At 36.8% G+C, this 18009-nt stretch overlaps 1 protein-coding gene across 1 annotated transcript in view; it reads left to right on the top strand.

Annotated features, from left to right (window-relative positions):
- The first annotated feature begins 1183 nt into the window (after nt 1-1183).
- Nucleotides 1184-18009, top strand: part of iglon5 (IgLON family member 5) — a 493945-nt gene continuing 477119 nt past the window's right edge. The window contains exon 1 of the mRNA XM_061958753.2: nt 1184-1614. Coding sequence (XP_061814737.2) covers nt 1554-1614 — 61 coding nt within the window. The 5' untranslated portion in view covers nt 1184-1553. The remainder of the gene's footprint in view (nt 1615-18009) is intronic.

Raw genomic sequence — 18009 nt, 5'->3', positions numbered from 1 at the left:
ACAGGTTTCCGGTTCATGAAAAGACGCAATCTCTCCATCCGCACACGGACTACTATTTCACAGCAACTGCCTAAAGACTTTCAAGAAAAGCTGGCTACTTTCCGTGCATATTGTAAAAACAAGATAGCTGAAAAAAAGATCCGGCCAGAGAACATTATCAACATGGACGAGGTTCCACTGACTTGTGATATTCCTGTGAACCGCACTGTGGATACAACGGGAGCACGTACGGTGAATATTCGCACCACAGGGAATGAGAAGTCATCCTTCACTGTGGTTCTAGCTTGCCATGCTAATGGCCAGAAACTTCCACCCATGGTGACATTCAAAAGGAAGACCTTGCCAAAAGAGACCTTTCCAGCCGGCGTCATCATAAAAGCTAACTCGAAGGGATGGATGGATGAAGAAAAGATGAGCGAGTGGTTAAGGTAAGTTTACTCGAAGAGGCCGGGTGGCTTTTTTTCACGCAGCTCCGTCCATGTTGATATACGACTCCATGCGCGCCCACATCACGCTGGTTTTTAATATATTATTAAAGTTTGACTGACCTGACTGTTTTTTTGACATTCCCTTTAGCGCAGTTAGATGCGGCTTATAACACGGGGGCGGCTTATAGGTGGACAACGTTTTGAAACATGCCGTTCATTGAAGGCGCGGCTTATAACCCAGGGCGGCTTATACGGTAACCTTCCTGCGCTTATCCGGCACATCGCCTGCAGTCTCTGCATCCTGGGGTCACGCTGATCCTTCCGAACGTGGTGTTGGAGCCACCTGTCACCAGGATCATATCAAACTGCCACCAGAACGTGTTCATCTTCTTCAGCCTGCACGCACCTGAGTCCACCTGCCCCAGACCGACCTCCTTTCCCCGCCCCCTCAGTCCTGACGCGTGTGTCATCCCCCGCCCCCCCCCCCCCCCCCCCCCCCCCCCCCCGTGGCGTGTTGTCTCTGAGTACTGCGGCGCCAACAGTCCTGGCAATAAATCACGGCATTAAACCCCCCCACCACCACACGCATCGCGCACGCCTCTGATTGGCCGACGACATCCTCCTTGCCCGGCCCCTGTAATTGAAAGCCCCGCCCCCTCCACGCCGCATCCCCACGCTGATTGGCGGAGGCTCCTTGGCGGAGTTGTCACTCACCGCCGGGCTCCTTGTGCGCGCTCGGCGTGCTGTGCTGCGGGTTGAGAGGCGACGTAGCGCGCTGCATACCAACACACACACACACACACACGCACACACACACACGCACACACACACTCCCACGGAGGAAGCAGCACCCACTAAAACACGTCCATGTCAAGTTTTGACGCTTTTTCCTTTTTTTTTTCCTCCCCAAGAACCTCCACCGGAGTGAGCACCAAACTGGGACCGCGGACTTGTTGTTTTTATCTTCGCTGACGTTTTGCCAGCGACACAAACAACGCGTGGACTCCCCCTGCGTGGGAACAGGCGACAAGTGGACCGGGCTGAGGTTCGGCTGCGTTCACGTGTAAGAAAAAAAGATCCATTTTGGGAATAATTACAAGAAGAAGAACTCCATCCTCCTTCACCATGGGCTGTCCCCTCTTGTGGAACACCTTGGCCGGCTTGGTCCTGGTCCTGGCGTGCAAAGGTAAGTTGGCGTGGATGACGCGCGTGCACTTTGTATTCGGCGTGGAGGTGAATACTAATAATAGCGCTCTTGTACCTTTTTTTTTTTTTTTTTTTTTTGCACCTGTGAGTCTGCTCCGCGCATACTGGGCGACGCTGCGCGCGCACATTCATCAAGCAAAGAGTGCAACGGGTGCTGCATGTTAAGATGTTCACTCGGAGCAGAAATAACAGACTGGAGGGTCCTCGGGTGGGCTTTGTACGTGACACGAATGACCGGCCATACGGCGCGCACTGCGTGGCGGGAAGGGGAGGGTGTGCCTGTGTGTGTGTGCGTGCGTGTGTGTGCGCGCGCGTGTGTGTGTGTGTGTGTGTTCTTGTATTTCTACCCTTCTTGAGACATCAAGAAGGAAAAGTATCTTCCATATGAGGAGGTGTGAACAAGTGATGACATAAATCATGGTCCCAATAACATTGCATCTAATAGAGAATGTCTCATTTGCACCCCCTGGTGGTGACATCTATCAACATGAGTGGTGGTCCCAAAAAGGTAGGGATATTTCAAATTGACTGTGTGTCGCTTTTAAAAGTGCTCCCCCTCTGGTCAACATATGAAATAACAAGTGTGTGTAAGAAATTGAAATAAAGTTAAAAGTTAAAGTACCAATGATTGTCAGACACACACTAGGTGTGGCGAAATTATTCTCTGCATTTGACCCATCACCCTTGATCACCCCCTGGGAGGTGAGGGGAGCAGTGGGCAGCAGCGGTGGCTGCGCCCAGGAATCATTTTGGTGATTTAACCCCCAATTCCAACCCTTGATGCTGAGTGCCAAGCAGGGAGGTAATGGGTCCCATTTTTATAGTCTTTGGTATGACTCGGCCGGGAATTGAACTCCCAACCTACCGATCTCAGGACGGACACTCTAACCACTAGGCCAAAATTGATTAAAAACATAAAATAAATATGTCAATAGAAATATACTGTAATAACGAAGTAAATCATGAAGATTAAAAACCAATCACAAACAAAAAAATTCCAAAAAATGAACTAAAAGCAGTCTTTTCTCACAATGTGAGTATAAAATTGGGAACAATTTCTCATATTGTTTCTGTAATATTGCAATATTTTCTTTTAAAATGATTACTTTTCAATGTAAAATTATTACTTTTTAATGCAAAACAGTGACATTTGTCATATAAATTTCTGACATTTATCACAATATTGCCCTTTTTTTTTGTTGTTCTTGTAAAATAGTGACATTTCTTGGGTAACATTATGACTTTTGTCATCCTATTGCCAAAAATTGTAACGTTTTCTTATAAAATTGTGACATTTGTCGAGTAAAATTCCGACTCTTTTCATAAAATTGCCAACATTTTAAGGTTTTTCTTGTAAAATTGCGACTGTTATTGAGTAAAATTCCAACTTTTATCATAATATTGCACAAATGTTCAGTTTTTCCTACTAAAATTTTGACTTGCGTTGAGTAAAATGACGACTTTCATTATAATACTGCCAAAATTCTACGTTTTCTCGTGAAATTTTGACCTTTTTCTTGTGAAATTCCAACTCATTTTTCACAACAAGCTTTCTTTATATGTGCATAGTATGTATATATTATTAATGTTGTAAATACACTTCTTTATATATCTAGAAAGGCTGGTCCTAAAGAGGGAGGCTTTTTTCTCACGTCTCAAGAAGGTAACAAATACAAGATTGTGTGTGTGTGTGTGCGTGTATGTGTGTGTGTGTGTGTGTGTGTGTGTTCTTGTATTTCTACCCTTCTTGAGACATCAAGAAGGACAAGTATCTTCCATATGAGGAGGTGTGAACAAGTGATGACATAATATCATGGTCCCAATAACATTGCATCTAATAGAGAATGTCTCATTTGCACCCCCTGGTGGTGACATCTATCAACATGAGTGGTGGTCCCAAAAAGGAGGGATATTTCAAATTGACTGTGTGATGAGGTGGCGACTTGTCCAGGGTGTACCCCGCCTTCCGCCCGATTGTAGCTGAGATAGGCTCCAGCGCGCCCCCCGCGACCCCAAAGGGAATAAGCGGTAGAAAATGGATGGATGGATGGATGTGTGTCGCTTTTAAAAGTGCTCCCCCTCTGGTCAACATATGAAATAACAAGTGTGTGTGTGTAAGAAATTGAAAATGTGCCCCCTTTGGCCAAAATTGATTAAAAACATAAAATAAATATGTCAATAGAAATATACTGTAATAACGAAGTAAATCATGAAGATTAAAAACCAAATCACAAACAAAAAAATTCCAAAAAATGAACTAAAAGCAGTCTTTTCTCACAATGTGTCGACTTTTTCGTATAAAATTGGGAACAATTTCTCATATTGTTTCTGTAATATTGCAATATTTTCTTTTAAAATGATTACTTTTCAATGTAAAATTATTACTTTTTGTCATATACATTTCTGACTTTTATCACAATATTGCCCTTTTTTTTTTGTTGTTCTTGTAAAATAGTGACATTTTTTTTAGGTAAAATTCCGATTATTATTATAATATTGCCAACATTTTTAAGTTTTTGTGTAAAATTCTGACTTTTATCACAATATTGCCCATTTATTTTGTTGTTCTTGTAAAATAGTGACATTTCTTGGGTAAAATGATGACTTTTGTCATCCTTTTGCCAAGTAAAATTCCGATTATTATTATAATATTGCCAAAAATTGTAACGTTTTCTTATAAAATTGTGACATTTGTCGAGTAAAATTCCGACTCTTTTCATAAAATTGCCAACATTTTAAGGTTTTTCTTTTAAAATTGCGACTGTTATTGAGTAAAATTCCAATTTTTATCATACTATTGCACAAATGTTCAGTTTTTCCTACTAAAATTTTGACTTGCGTTGAGTAAAATGACGACTTTCATTATAATACTGCCAAAATTCTACGTTTTCTCGTGAAATTTTGACCTTTTTCTTGTGAAATTCCAACTCATTTTTCACAACAAGCTTTCTTTATATGTGCATGGTATGTATATATTATTAATGTTGTAAATACACTTCTTTATATATCTAGAAAGGCTGGTCCTAAAGAGGGAGGCTTTTTTCTCACGCCTCAAGAAGGTAACAAATACAAGATTGTGTGTGTGTGTGTGCGTGTATGTGTGTGTGTGTGTGTGTGTGTTCTTGTATTTCTACCCTTCTCGAGACGTCAAGAAGGAAAAGTATCTTCCATATGAGGAGGTGTGAACAAGTGATGACATAAATCATGGTCCCAATAACATTGCATCTAATAGAGAATGTCTCATTTGCACCCCCTGGTGGTGACATCTATCAACATGAGTGGTGGTCCCAAAAAGGAGGGATATTTCAAATTGACTGTGTGATGAGGTGGCGACTTGTCCAGGGTGTACCCCGCCTTCCGCCCGATTGTAGCTGAGATAGGCTCCAGCGCCCCCCCGCGACCCCAAAGGGAATAAGCGGTAGAAAATGGATGGATGGATGGATGTGTGTCGCTTTTAAAAGTGCTCCCCCTCTGGTCAACATATGAAATAACAAGTGTGTGTGTAAGAAATTGAAAATGTGCCCCCTTTGGCCAAAATTGATTAAAAACATGAAATAAATATGTCAATAGAAATATACTGTAATAACGAAGTAAATCATGAAGATTAAAAACCAATCACAAACAAAAAATTCCAAAAAATGAACTAAAAGCAGTCTTTTCTCACAATGTGTCGACTTTTTCGTATAGAATTGGGAACAATTTCTCATATTGTTTCTGTAATATTGCAATATTTTCTTTTAAAATGATTACTTTTCAATGTAAAATTATTACTTTTTGTCATATAAATTTCTGACTTTTATCACAATATTGCCCTTTTTTTTTGTTGTTCTTGTAAAATAGTGACATTTTTTTTAGGTAAAATTCCGATTATTATTATAATATTGCCAACATTTTTAAGTTTTTTTTGTAAAATTCTGACTTTTATCACAATATTGCCCATTTATTTTGTTGTTCTTGTAAAATAGTGACATTTCTTGGGTAAAATTATGACTTTTGTCATCATTTTGCCAAGTAAAATTCCGATTATTATTATTATAATATTGCCAAAAATTGTAACGTTTTCGTATAAAATTGTGACATTTGTCGAGTAAAATTCCGACTCTTTTCATAAAATTGCCAACATTTTAAGGTTTTTCTTGTAAAATTGCGACTGTTATTGAGTAAAATTCCAACTTTTATCATAATATTGCACAAATGTTCAGTTTTTCCTACTAAAATTTTGACTTGCGTTGAGTAAAATGACGACTTTCATTATAATACTGCCAAAATTCTACGTTTTCTCGTGAAATTTTGACCTTTTTCTTGTGAAATTCCAACTCATTTTTCACAAAAAGCTTTCTTTATATGTGCATGGTATGTATATATTATTAATGTTGTAAATACACTTCTTTATATATCTAGAAAGGCTGGTCCTAAAGAGGGAGGCTTTTTTCTCACGTCTCAAGAAGGTAACAAATACAAGATTGTGTGTGTGTGTGCGTGTGTGTGTGTGTGTGTGTGTGTGTGTGTGTGTGTGTTCTTGTATTTCTACCCTTCTTGAGACGTCAAGAAGGAAAAGTATCTTCCATATGAGGAGGTGTGAACAAGTGATGACATAAATCATGGTCCCAATAACATTGCATCTAATAGAGAATGTCTCATTTGCACCCCCTGGTGGTGACATCTATCAACATGAGGGTGGTCCCAAAAAGGAGGGATATTTCAAATTGACTGTGTGATGAGGTGGCGACTTGTCCAGGGTGTACCCCGCCTTCCGCCCGATTGTAGCTGAGATAGGCTCCAGCGCACCCCGCGACCCCAAAGGGAATAAGCGGTAGAAAATGGATGGATGGATGGATGTGTGTCGCTTTTAAAAGTGCTCCCCCTCTGGTCAACATATGAAATAACAAGTGTGTGTGTAAGAAATTGAAAATGTGCCCCCTTTGGCCAAAATTGATTAAAAACATAAAATAAATATGTCAATAGAAATATACTGTAATAACGAAGTAAATCATGAAGATTGAAAAACCAATCACAAACAAAAAAATTCCAAAAAATGAACTAAAAGCAGTCTTTTCTCACAATGTGTCGACTTTTTCGTATAAAATTGGGAACAATTTCTCATATTGTTTCTGTAATATTGCAATATTTTCTTTTAAAATGATTACTTTTCAATGTAAAATTATTACTTTTTAATGCAAAACAGTGACATTTGTCATATAAATTTCTGACTTTTATCACAATATTGCCCTTTTTTTTTTTGTTGTTCTTGTAAAATAGTGACATTTTTTTTAGGTAAAATTCCGATTATTATTATAATATTGCCAACATTTTTAAGTTTTTTTTGTAAAATTCTGACTTTTATCACAATATTGCCCATTTATTTTGTTGTTCTTGTAAAATAGTGACATTTCTTGGGTAACATTATGACTTTTGTCATCCTTTTGCCAAGTAAAATTCCGATTATTATTATAATATTGCCAAAAATTGTAACGTTTTCTTATAAAATTGTGACATTTGTCGAGTAAAATTCCGACTCTTTTCATAAAATTGCCAACATTTTAAGGTTTTTCTTGTAAAATTGCGACTGTTATTGAGTAAAATTCCAACTTTTATCATAATATTGCACAAATGTTCAGTTTTTCCTACTAAAATTTTGACTTGCGTTGAGTAAAATGACGACTTTCATTATAATACTGCCAAAATTCTACGTTTTCTCGTGAAATTTTGACCTTTTTCTTGTGAAATTCCAACTCATTTTTCACAACAAGCTTTCTTTATATGTGCATGGTATGTATATATTATTAATGTTGTAAATACACATCTTTATATATCTAGAAAGGCTGGTCCTAAAGAGGGAGGCTTTTTTCTCACGTCTCAAGAAGGTAACAAATACAAGATTGTGTGTGTGTGTGTGTGTGTGTGTGTGTGTGTGTGTGTGTGTGTGTGTCAAGTGTAGTTGCGTGCAGGATGCAGAGTTGTCTCCCAAAAAAAAAAAAAAAAGCCACACGTCAATAACAAGAAGAAGAAGGTCGCCAGGGACAAAGGGTGACCATGGTGACGGGGAGGCAGCAGGGGTCAAAGGTGCAGCATCATGGGTCGGGGTTGCTCTACCTGCAGAGGACATTTTAGTTCAATTGCATCCACTCCATTGCAGCATTTTCACGTCATGCCCAAAGTCAGGGATGCCCAAAGTGGGGCCAGCGGGCCCGATTTGCCCCGTCGTGTTAGTGTCCAATTATTATTATAATTATTATAGTGTGAATGTTCCAATTATTATTATTTTGGTGTGAATGCTCCATTTATTATTATTATTGTGCGAATGTTCCATTTATTATTATTATTATTGTGCGAATGTTCCAATTATTATTATTATTGTGTGAATGCTCCATTTATTATTATTATTGTGCGAATGTTCCAATTATTATTATTATTGTGTGAATGCTCCATTTATTATTATTATTGGGCGAATGTTCCAATTATTATTATTATTGTGTGAATGCTCCATTTATTATTATTATTGTGCGAATGTTCCAATTATTATTATTATTGTGTGAATGCTCCAATTACTATTTTTATTGTGTGAATGCTCCAATTATTATTATTATTGTGTGGATGCTCCAATTACTATTATTATTGTGTGAATGCTCCCAATTATTATTATTATTGTGTGAATGCTCCATTTATTATTATTATTGTGCGAATGTTCCAATTATTATTATTATTGTGTGAATGCTCCATTTATTATTATTATTGTGTGAATGTTCCATTTATTATTATTATTATTGTGTGAATGCTCCAATTACTATTTTTATTGTGTGAATGCTCCAATTACTATTATTATTGTGTGAATGCTCCCAATTATTATTATTATTGTGTGAATGCTCCATTTATTATTATTATTGTGCGAATGTTCCAATTATTATTATTATTGTGTGAATGCTCCATTTATTATTATTATTGTGCGAATGTTCCAATTATTATTATTATTATTGTGTGAATGCTCCATTTATTATTATTATTGTGGGAATGTTCCAATTATTATTATTATTGTGTGAATGCTCCATTTATTATTATTATTGTGTGAATGCTCCAGTAATTATTATTATTGTGTGAATGCTCCAATTATTATTATTATTGTGTGAATGCTCCAATTACTATTATTATTGTGTTAATGCTCCAAATTATTATTTTTATTGTTTGAATGCTCCAATTATTATTATTATTGTGTGAATGCTCCAATTATTATTATTATTATTGTGTGAATGCTGCAAATTATTATTTTTATTGTGTGAATGCTCCAATTATTATTATTATTATTGTGTGGATGCTCCAATTACTATTATTATTGTGTGAATGCTCCAAATTATTATTTTTATTGTGTGAATGCTCCAATTATTATTATTATTATTGTGTGGATGCTCCAATTACTATTATTATTGTGTGAATGCTCCAAATTCTTATTCTTATTGTGTGAATGCTCCAATTATTATTATTATTGTGTGAATGCTCCAATTACTATTATTATTGTGTGAATGCTCCAGTAATTATTATTATTGTGTGAATGCTCCAATTATTATTATTATTGTGTGAATGCTCCAATTACTATTATTATTGTGTGAATGCTCCAAATTATTGCATCCACTGCGATGAGGTGGCGACTTGTCCAGGGTGTACCCTGCCTTCCGCCCGATTGTAGCTGAGATAGGCTCCAGCGCCCCCCGCGACCCCAAAGGGAATAAGCGGTAGAAAATGGATGGATGGATGGATGCTCCAAATTATTATTTTTATTGTATGAATGCTCCAATTATTATTATTATTGTTTGAATGCTCCATTTATTATTATTATTATTGTGTGAATGCTCCATTTATTATTATTATTATTGTGTGAATGCTCCAATTACTATTATTATTGTGTGAATGCTCCAATTACTATTATTATTGTGTGAATGCTCCAATTATTATTATTATTGTGTGCATGCTCCAATTACTATTATTATTGTGTGAATGCTCCAAATTATTATTTTTATTGTGTGAATGCTCCAATTATTATTATTATTGTGTGGATGCTCCAATTACTATTATTATTGTGTGAATGCTCTAAATTATTATTTTTATTGTGTGAATGCTCCAGTAATTATTATTATTGTGTGAATGCTCCAATTATTATTATTATTGTGTGGATGCTCCAATTACTATTATTATTGTGTGAATGCTCCAAATTGTTATTTTTATTGTGTGAATGCTCCAATTATTATTATTATTGTTTGAATGCTCCATTTATTATTATTATTATTGTGTGAATGCTCCATTTATTATTATTATTATTGTGTGAATGCTCCAATTACTATTATTATTGTGTGAATGCTCCACTAATTATTATTATTGTGTGAATGCTCCAATTACTATTATTATTGTGTGAATGCTCCAATTATTATTATTATTATTGTGTGCATGCTCCAATTACTATTATTATTGTGTGAATGCTCCAAATTATTATTTTTATCGTGTGAATGCTCCAATTACTATTATTATTGTGTGAATGCTCCAAATTATTATTTTTATTGTGTGAATGCTCCAATTATTATTATTATTATTGTGTGGATGCTCCAATTACTATTATTATTGTGTGAATGCTCCAAATTATTATTTTTATTGTGTGAATGCTCCAATTATTATTATTATTGTGTGAATGCTCCCAATTATTATTTTTACTGTCTGCCGCGCCAAAGGGTGGCTACTTAATATTTATAACATGATAAATAATTGTGGTATATTTTTTTATTAACAGTAATGTACTGTAAAAAATGACCATGGATTTTTATATTGAAAAAAATGTCAGCTCAGTCACCAGAATGTTGGCGTAAAAACGACCTCTGTAAACTTTATGGTAGAATTCTGCTGACTCAGCTGACTTTCTTTTTTTTTTTTTACAGGCTAACTAGTCGTGTACGGTAAAGTTCTGACTTTTTGACACTCGGTCGTCCTATAATACAAACCTAAACACTTTGACATGTAGCATCCCCCGTACGTCTAATCTGTCTGGATGAAGTTGGAAAACATCGGGATGAAATATCTCGGAGGAGCTACGTACAGAACGACGACTGGAAATGGCAAGAATGTGCAGAAAATTACCCTTTTTGAATGTTAAGAGGTGAAAAATGTGCATAAAAGATGTGTGCTAACTGAATTAGGCACACAGCTGTGTGACAATCTCCACTACCTTATATTTAAATATGGCAGTCGGAGGCAAAAATGTGCCAAACGTGGATACATGTAGAGAGGGTTTTGCATTTTTCCCATGTAACGGATTTAAAGTGGTGTAATTTTGAATTACTTTTGATGCTAGGACATGTTTTATAATATCACAAAGTTTAGTGAGTAATTATGTTGACTTTTTGTGTTGGTTGCATTTTTTTGTGTGTGCCATGACTAGGGAAGGTTGTTTGGATCTGGTCTTATAAGTCAATGCTGTGCTTTCTTCACTTCCAAATCATGGTCATTGGGCTGACTTACTCGCGGGGACCTGAAGATGGTGGCAAATTTGCAGCAATTAGACTTAAATTGGAAACAGTCAACTGAGCAGACTCCTTATCAATCCCGTGACCTCTCGCGGACCAAACCGGAGACGCTGGCGGGCTGCACTTGACCCGTGAAGGCCATAGTTTGGACATCCCCTAAGCCAGTGTTTCTCAAAGTGTGGGGCGCGCCCCACTGGTGGGGAATAGAGACATGACAGGTGGGGCGCGAGGAACGGGAGGAAATTTCACTTTAAATTTTTTTTTTAATTATTATATTCTTAGATTATTTTTTTTACTATGCTTTCATTTTCTATACACACTGTAAATCACTTTGTTTGTCAATTATGTCTGTGAAATCCGCTATATAAATAAATGGAAATTCCTAATTCCTAATTTAAATTCCTTTTTTTTTGTTGCAAAGATTGCAAAGTGGCACTTTTATTGTATTTATTATTGAACTTGATGCAAGTTATTTGATTTATTATTGAACTTGATGCAAGTTATAACACTTTTTTTGATTTATTATTGAACTTGATGCAAGTTATAACACTTTTTTTGATTTATTATTGAACTTGATGCAAGTTATAACACTTTTGTTTTATTTATTATTGAACTTGATGCAAGTTATAACACTTTTTTGATTTATTATTGAACTTGATGCAAGTTATTTGATTTATTATTGAACTTGATGCAAGTTATAACACTTTTATTTGATTTATTATTGAACTTCATGCAAGTTATAACACTTTTTTTTTTTATTGAACTTGATGCAAGTTATAACACTTTTGTTTTATTTATTATTGAACTTGATGCAAGTTATAACACTTTTTTTGATTTATTATTAAACTTGATGCAAGTTATTTGATTTATTATTGAACTTGATGCAAGTTATAACACTTTTTTTGATTTATTATTGAACGTGATGCAAGTTATAACACTTTTTGATTTATTATTGAACTTGATACAAGTTATAACACTTTTTTTGATTTATTATTGAACTTGATGCAAGTTATAACACTTTTATTTGATTTATTATTGAACTTGATGCAAGTTATAACACTTTTTTTGATTTATTATTGAACGTGATGCAAGTTATAACACTTTTTTTGATTTATTATTGAACTTGATGCAAGTTATAACAGTTTTTTTGATTTATTATTGAACGTGATGCAAGTTATAACACTTTTTTTGATTTATTATTGAACTTGATGCAAGTTATAACACTTTTGTTTTATTTATTATTGAACTTGATGGAAGTTATTTTATTTATTATTGAACTTGATGCAAGTTATACCACAGCTGCACAGTTATTGTATTTATTATTGAACTTAATGTTATTTTATGTTATTGAGTTTGAATGTATACAACTTGATGTTCAATAAATTTGAAAATGTTAAAGCTTGGCATTAGCGCTCTGTTGGGGCGATGGGGGCAGGTGGGGCTTGAAAACTCCTCCTTGTCCAAAGTGGGGGATGACAAAAAAAGTTTGAGAACCACTGCCCTAAGCCGATATTACTGTATTTTGTCATTTATCTTGCATGTTTTACACTACAGTCTATTAAACGATAACATTATCACCTATTCGTGTATGTGAACTTGTCAAAAATGGTGATTTCTAACAAACTTGGGAATCACCGGTATAGATCGGGGTGGGTACCGAATTTGGCACCGACCAAATTTCTCGCTACTCCCAGGTATAGATTGACGCAAAATCAAACGGTGGAATTTTCCAGTACCTGTGATGCATGTGACATCTCGCCCGGTTGCAGAGTAAACACGAGCTCACTCAAGCACCACTCAGGCCAAACTCCCAAGTAATGTTGACATTTTCTACGCCAACAAAGCAAGTATAAATAAAGTTGGTATGATATGGTATGGTATGGTATGGTATACTTGGGAGAAAACGCTCAAATGTAAAATAAGGCCGCACTCCTCCAAAATGTGCTAGCATGAAGCTTATTTGCATTGGATTTGCCATCGACGGGCTACAAATAGCTTCAGCGATTTTATATGTCGATTTCAACGCCTCCAAATTGGGTAAAGGAAACTACAACTAAGATCAGATCCGATCAGGTAGGTCTTTATTGTCATCGCACAAGTACAACGCAACTTTGTTTTCAGCACAAAGCCGTTCAAGATGAGACAAACAAACAGTGCACAGGGTTACAGAACAGGAACGCTGATTGGTCGCCACAAGGCGCCCCGTAAAAGATAAGAAAAAGGTAAAACGCTGGGGAAAAAGATGAAAAAAATACAATCTAGACTGGGCTCTTAAGGGGGTCTAGTATGGAGTGGGAAAAAACCTCCATGCCATGCACGCATAAACACGTTACATTTAATCACGACAAACTCACAACAGAGGGGCGGGGAGTTGGGGCCCTGGAGGTCGACTGCTGCTATGAAGCGCTGCCATCCGACCATCACCCCGAGGGGAAAACAAGCGGTGGTGAAGGCGTGGGGTGGGGGAGGGGTGTGTGTGTGCGTGTGTGCCCAATTGTCTTGGGTGTGATGATGTAATGTTTTTTATAGACTGAGGCCGATCTGCAAAAGTTCGACTCCAGGTGTCGTTGAGGAGGGAGGGAGGTCAAAAGCGTCTATCATTGAGGTGTCCTCGGGGGGCATCGGACACTTTTATTTTGCATAACCGAGCACCTTTTTTTTTGTTTAAGGAATTTGAAACCCTGACAAAATAAAAAGACCAAACAAACATTTTTATTTATTTATTTTATTTTATTTATTTGTCGCACTTTTATTATTTCATTATTTTTATCTGACAATTTTACTTTTTATTCGAACCCTTTTACCGTATTTATCTTATTTAGCTCATTCATTGTTTATGTTATTTGTTTGTTTTTGTTTTGTTTTTTTGTGCTATGCTTTTTAACTTGTAAAGCACTTTGGTCCTATTTAAAAATTGTTGTAAATGTGCTATGTAAATAAAGTTGCCCTGCCTTGCCATAAAATATCCACTGCAGAGGATGCTGCGCTTCTCAAAATAACGATAATGAAAGGAAAAGTTATTTACCTGAATGTGTTAGAACAGTGGTCCCCAACCACCGGGCCGTGGCCCGGTACCGGTCCGTGGATCGATTGGTACCGGGCCGCACAAGAAAAACAATAAATAAATATTCAATCAATCAATCAATCAATGTTTATTTATATAGCCCTAAATCACAAGTGTCTCAAAGGGTTGCACAAGCCACAACGACATCCTCGGTACAAAGCCCACATAAGGGCAAGGAAAAACTCACCCCAGTGGGACGTCGATGTGAATGACTATGAGAAACCTTGGAGAGGACCGCATATGTGGGTAACCCCCCCCCCCTCTAGGGAGACCGAATGCAATGGATGTCGAGTGGGTCTATATAATTTATAAATAATAATAAATATTAATTTACTAATTTATTAATGTAATTTATTTATATAAGTAAATAAATATATTATTTATTCCAATAATAATACTTTTTTTTAATTATTATTATTTTTTTAAAATTAAATCAACATAAAAACAATTTACACTTACAATTACATTATATATCAATATAGATCCATTCAGTCTGCAGGGATACAGTTCGTAAGCACACATGATTGTATTTTTTTATGACAAAAAAAAATTAAATAAAAATAAATCACCCTCCCCCCTCCACAGTTACAAAAAGGTTGGGGACCACTGTGTTAGAACACAGGTGTCAAACTCAAGGCCCGGGGGCCAAATCTGGCCCGTCACATTATTTGACATGGCCCGCAAAAGCCTGGAAATAATATGCATTAAGAAAATGCTTAGTCTTTTCTTACTAAATGTATTTGTTCTTTCCCCTTTTGTCATAAAAAAAATCATGTACTGCATGCAATTGCATATATTTTCAAATTCAATATTATCAAAATCTAAATATTATATTATCACGTATTCCAAAAATATGTTTTTTGTTAAAATAAAGATAAATGTGGTACTTAAATATCCGCTTGACTTATGATTTCAAACAAAAAAATCAATCAAATTGTAGACTCGAATTGACAATAGATTTTACGGTTAAATTCGCCTGAGTTTTTTACCGTAAAATCAACTTTGGTACTGTTTTTTTCCATAAGCAGTAAGACACTAAAACATATAAAAAAAACGTTAAAACAACAAGATTTTACGGTAAAAAACAACTAGCAGCTCTGTTGCTCGAATATTACCGCTAAAACAGTGGTTTGGTTTATCCATTCCATTCCATTTATTCCATTTTTGTTATATGCCGTAAAAAAACACTGCTTTTACTGTAAAATTTAAGTAAAATCAAAATATTTTTTTTGCAGCTTATGTAAAAAATATATTGTTAATGTATTATAAATATAAATGCATATTCATATATTACTCATTGTTAAAATAGGCCCTCTGAGGGCAACCATAACTGCGATGTGGCCCTCAATGAAAACTAGTTTGACACGCCTGTGTTAGAAGAAAGGTACAAATATAAGTGTGGTGCGTTCAGGGACTTAGTATCAAAACAAAGGCACTTTATGGTCAGATTAGCAACACAATGCCATTCGAGGGAGTCAAATTGTAGATTAGGATGTTTGTTTTCCGCGAGCAGACAAAACAAGGACTTGTCTCTTCTATTCGTCCATGCTGGCTGCTCTCAAATTCTATTAAATTTTCCTTTTCAGCAAGCTTCTCCATGATGTGATCCATCTTGCGATTCAGTTCAGAAATCGCCCCAGTCTGTGATCCCACAGCCCGGCCCAAACCTTCCATTGCGGCGAACAGCTTTTGGGCTCCTTGAGTGGCTGCCATCGTCTTACGAATTTGACGATACACCAGAGCAATGCCCAGCCCAATCAGCAGGTGCCCCGCGATCACGGTTCCAAATAGGTAGATGTCTTCCACGTCCTCGATGGAAAGGACTGAGAGGCACATGATTCTCCATTTATCCCAGGAATCTCTCACGTACCCCGCAGCAATAGTTCCATCAATCTAACAGTTGATATGTAATAAGTACAATACTTGCAGTATAATCACTTTGTAGGGTGCAACTTGCCAAATTCAATTTCCTGGAATAACCATAGGTGGCCTATACAGAACTGCCATCTAATGTCCTGGAAGTGCAACTGCATTGCAAATGAGACTAATGCCATCAGAAAGCAAGATAGAACTGGACAGCACATTTATCATAATCAGCTCATTTTTAAATGTTACATTAAAACATAAAATGTTATTATCAAATAATTGCCATTTTTACGTAAAAAACAACAACTGGCAGCTCTGTTGCTCGAATGTTACCGCTAAAAACAGTGGTTTGGTTTCTCCATTCCATTCCATTTATTCCATTTTTGTTATATGCCATAAAAAAAACACTGCTTTTACTGTAAAATTAAAGTAAAATTAATTTTTTTTTTGCAGCTTATGTAAAAAAATATATTGTTAATGTATTATAAATATAAATGTATATTCATATATTACTCATTGTTAAAATAGGCCCTCTGAGGGCAACCATAACTGCGATGTGGCCCTCAATGAAAACTAGTTTGACACGCCTGTGTTAGAAGAAAGGTACAAATATAAGTGTGGTGCATTCAGGGACTTAGTATCAAAACAAAGGCACTTTATGGTCAGATTAGCAACACAATGCCATTCGAGGGAGTCAAATTGTAGATTAGGATGTTTGTTTTCCGCGAGCAGACAAAACAAGGACTTGTCTGTTCTATTCGTCCATGCTGGCTGCTCTCAAATTCAATTAAATTTTCCTTTTCAGCAAGCTTCTCCATGATGTGATCCATCTTGCGATTCAGTTCAGAAATCACCCCAGTCTGTGATCCCACAGCCCGGCCCAAACCTTCCATTGCGACGAACAGCTTTTGGGCTCCTTGAGTGGCTGCCATCGTCTTACGAATTTGACGATACACCAGAGCAATGCCCAGCCCAATTAAATGTTAAATTGTCAACTTCATTGTGGCCTTCAATTTGCCTGGGTCAAAAGTGAGTCGATTTTAAAGTTCTTCAAGTGAATCTGACCCACTTTTGCTTAGCGCCAAATGAAAACCGGCGGAGTCCTCCCCCATCCGTCATCATATCGTCCCCGAGCGCCGCTCCGTGCTGTGGGATGTCCCCGCCTTTATTAGTTTTGCAAGACATACTCAGCATTGCTCTGTAATTACGCTGACGCCCCCAACTCTTCATCTACGCACGCCATGCAAAAAAACCCCAAAAAATACACACACACACACACACACACACACACACACACACCTGGCGCAATTAGTCCCGCCTCCGTCCTGTGGGAAATTACTATATAAATAAATTACCCCGACCCTTAATAGCAGTAATTGATGTGTCAGTGCAATAAGAAGTGAGGTTAACAACCAGCAGTGGTCGGCCTCCCGCCTCCGAGCCCCCCCCCCCGGGGAGCGAGGGGCCGGCCGGTCATGCTTGGTGGCGGACAGCAGATGGATAGGATGGCGCTGCAGGATGCACACAAACACAATAAACTCAGTGGGCACACAATGATTGCATCTCAGCTCTCTGTGGCTCTTCTGCAAGACCCTCGCTGCTCGCATGTTGGAAGAAGACGGGCGCTGGTCAGCGCTTTGTCAGCGCCGAGGCTGCAGGACTCTGATTTATACTCCACTTATACGCTAGAACCTTGATTTATACTCTACTTATACGCTAGAACCTTGCTTTATACTCCACTTATACGCTAGAACCTTGATTTATACTCCAATTATACGCTAGACCTTGCATTATACTCCACTTATATGCTAGAACCTTGATTTATACTCCACTTATACGCTAGAACCTTGCTTTATACTCCACTTATACGCTAGAACCTTGATTTATACTCCACTTATACGCTAGAACCTTGAGTTGTACTCCACTTATACGCTAGAACCTTGAT

Source organism: Nerophis lumbriciformis, linkage group LG04 (assembly GCF_033978685.3).
Source record: "Nerophis lumbriciformis linkage group LG04, RoL_Nlum_v2.1, whole genome shotgun sequence".
In the NCBI taxonomy this organism is placed as follows: Eukaryota; Metazoa; Chordata; class Actinopteri; order Syngnathiformes; family Syngnathidae; genus Nerophis; species Nerophis lumbriciformis.
This window is presented reverse-complemented; position numbering and strand designations above follow the sequence as displayed.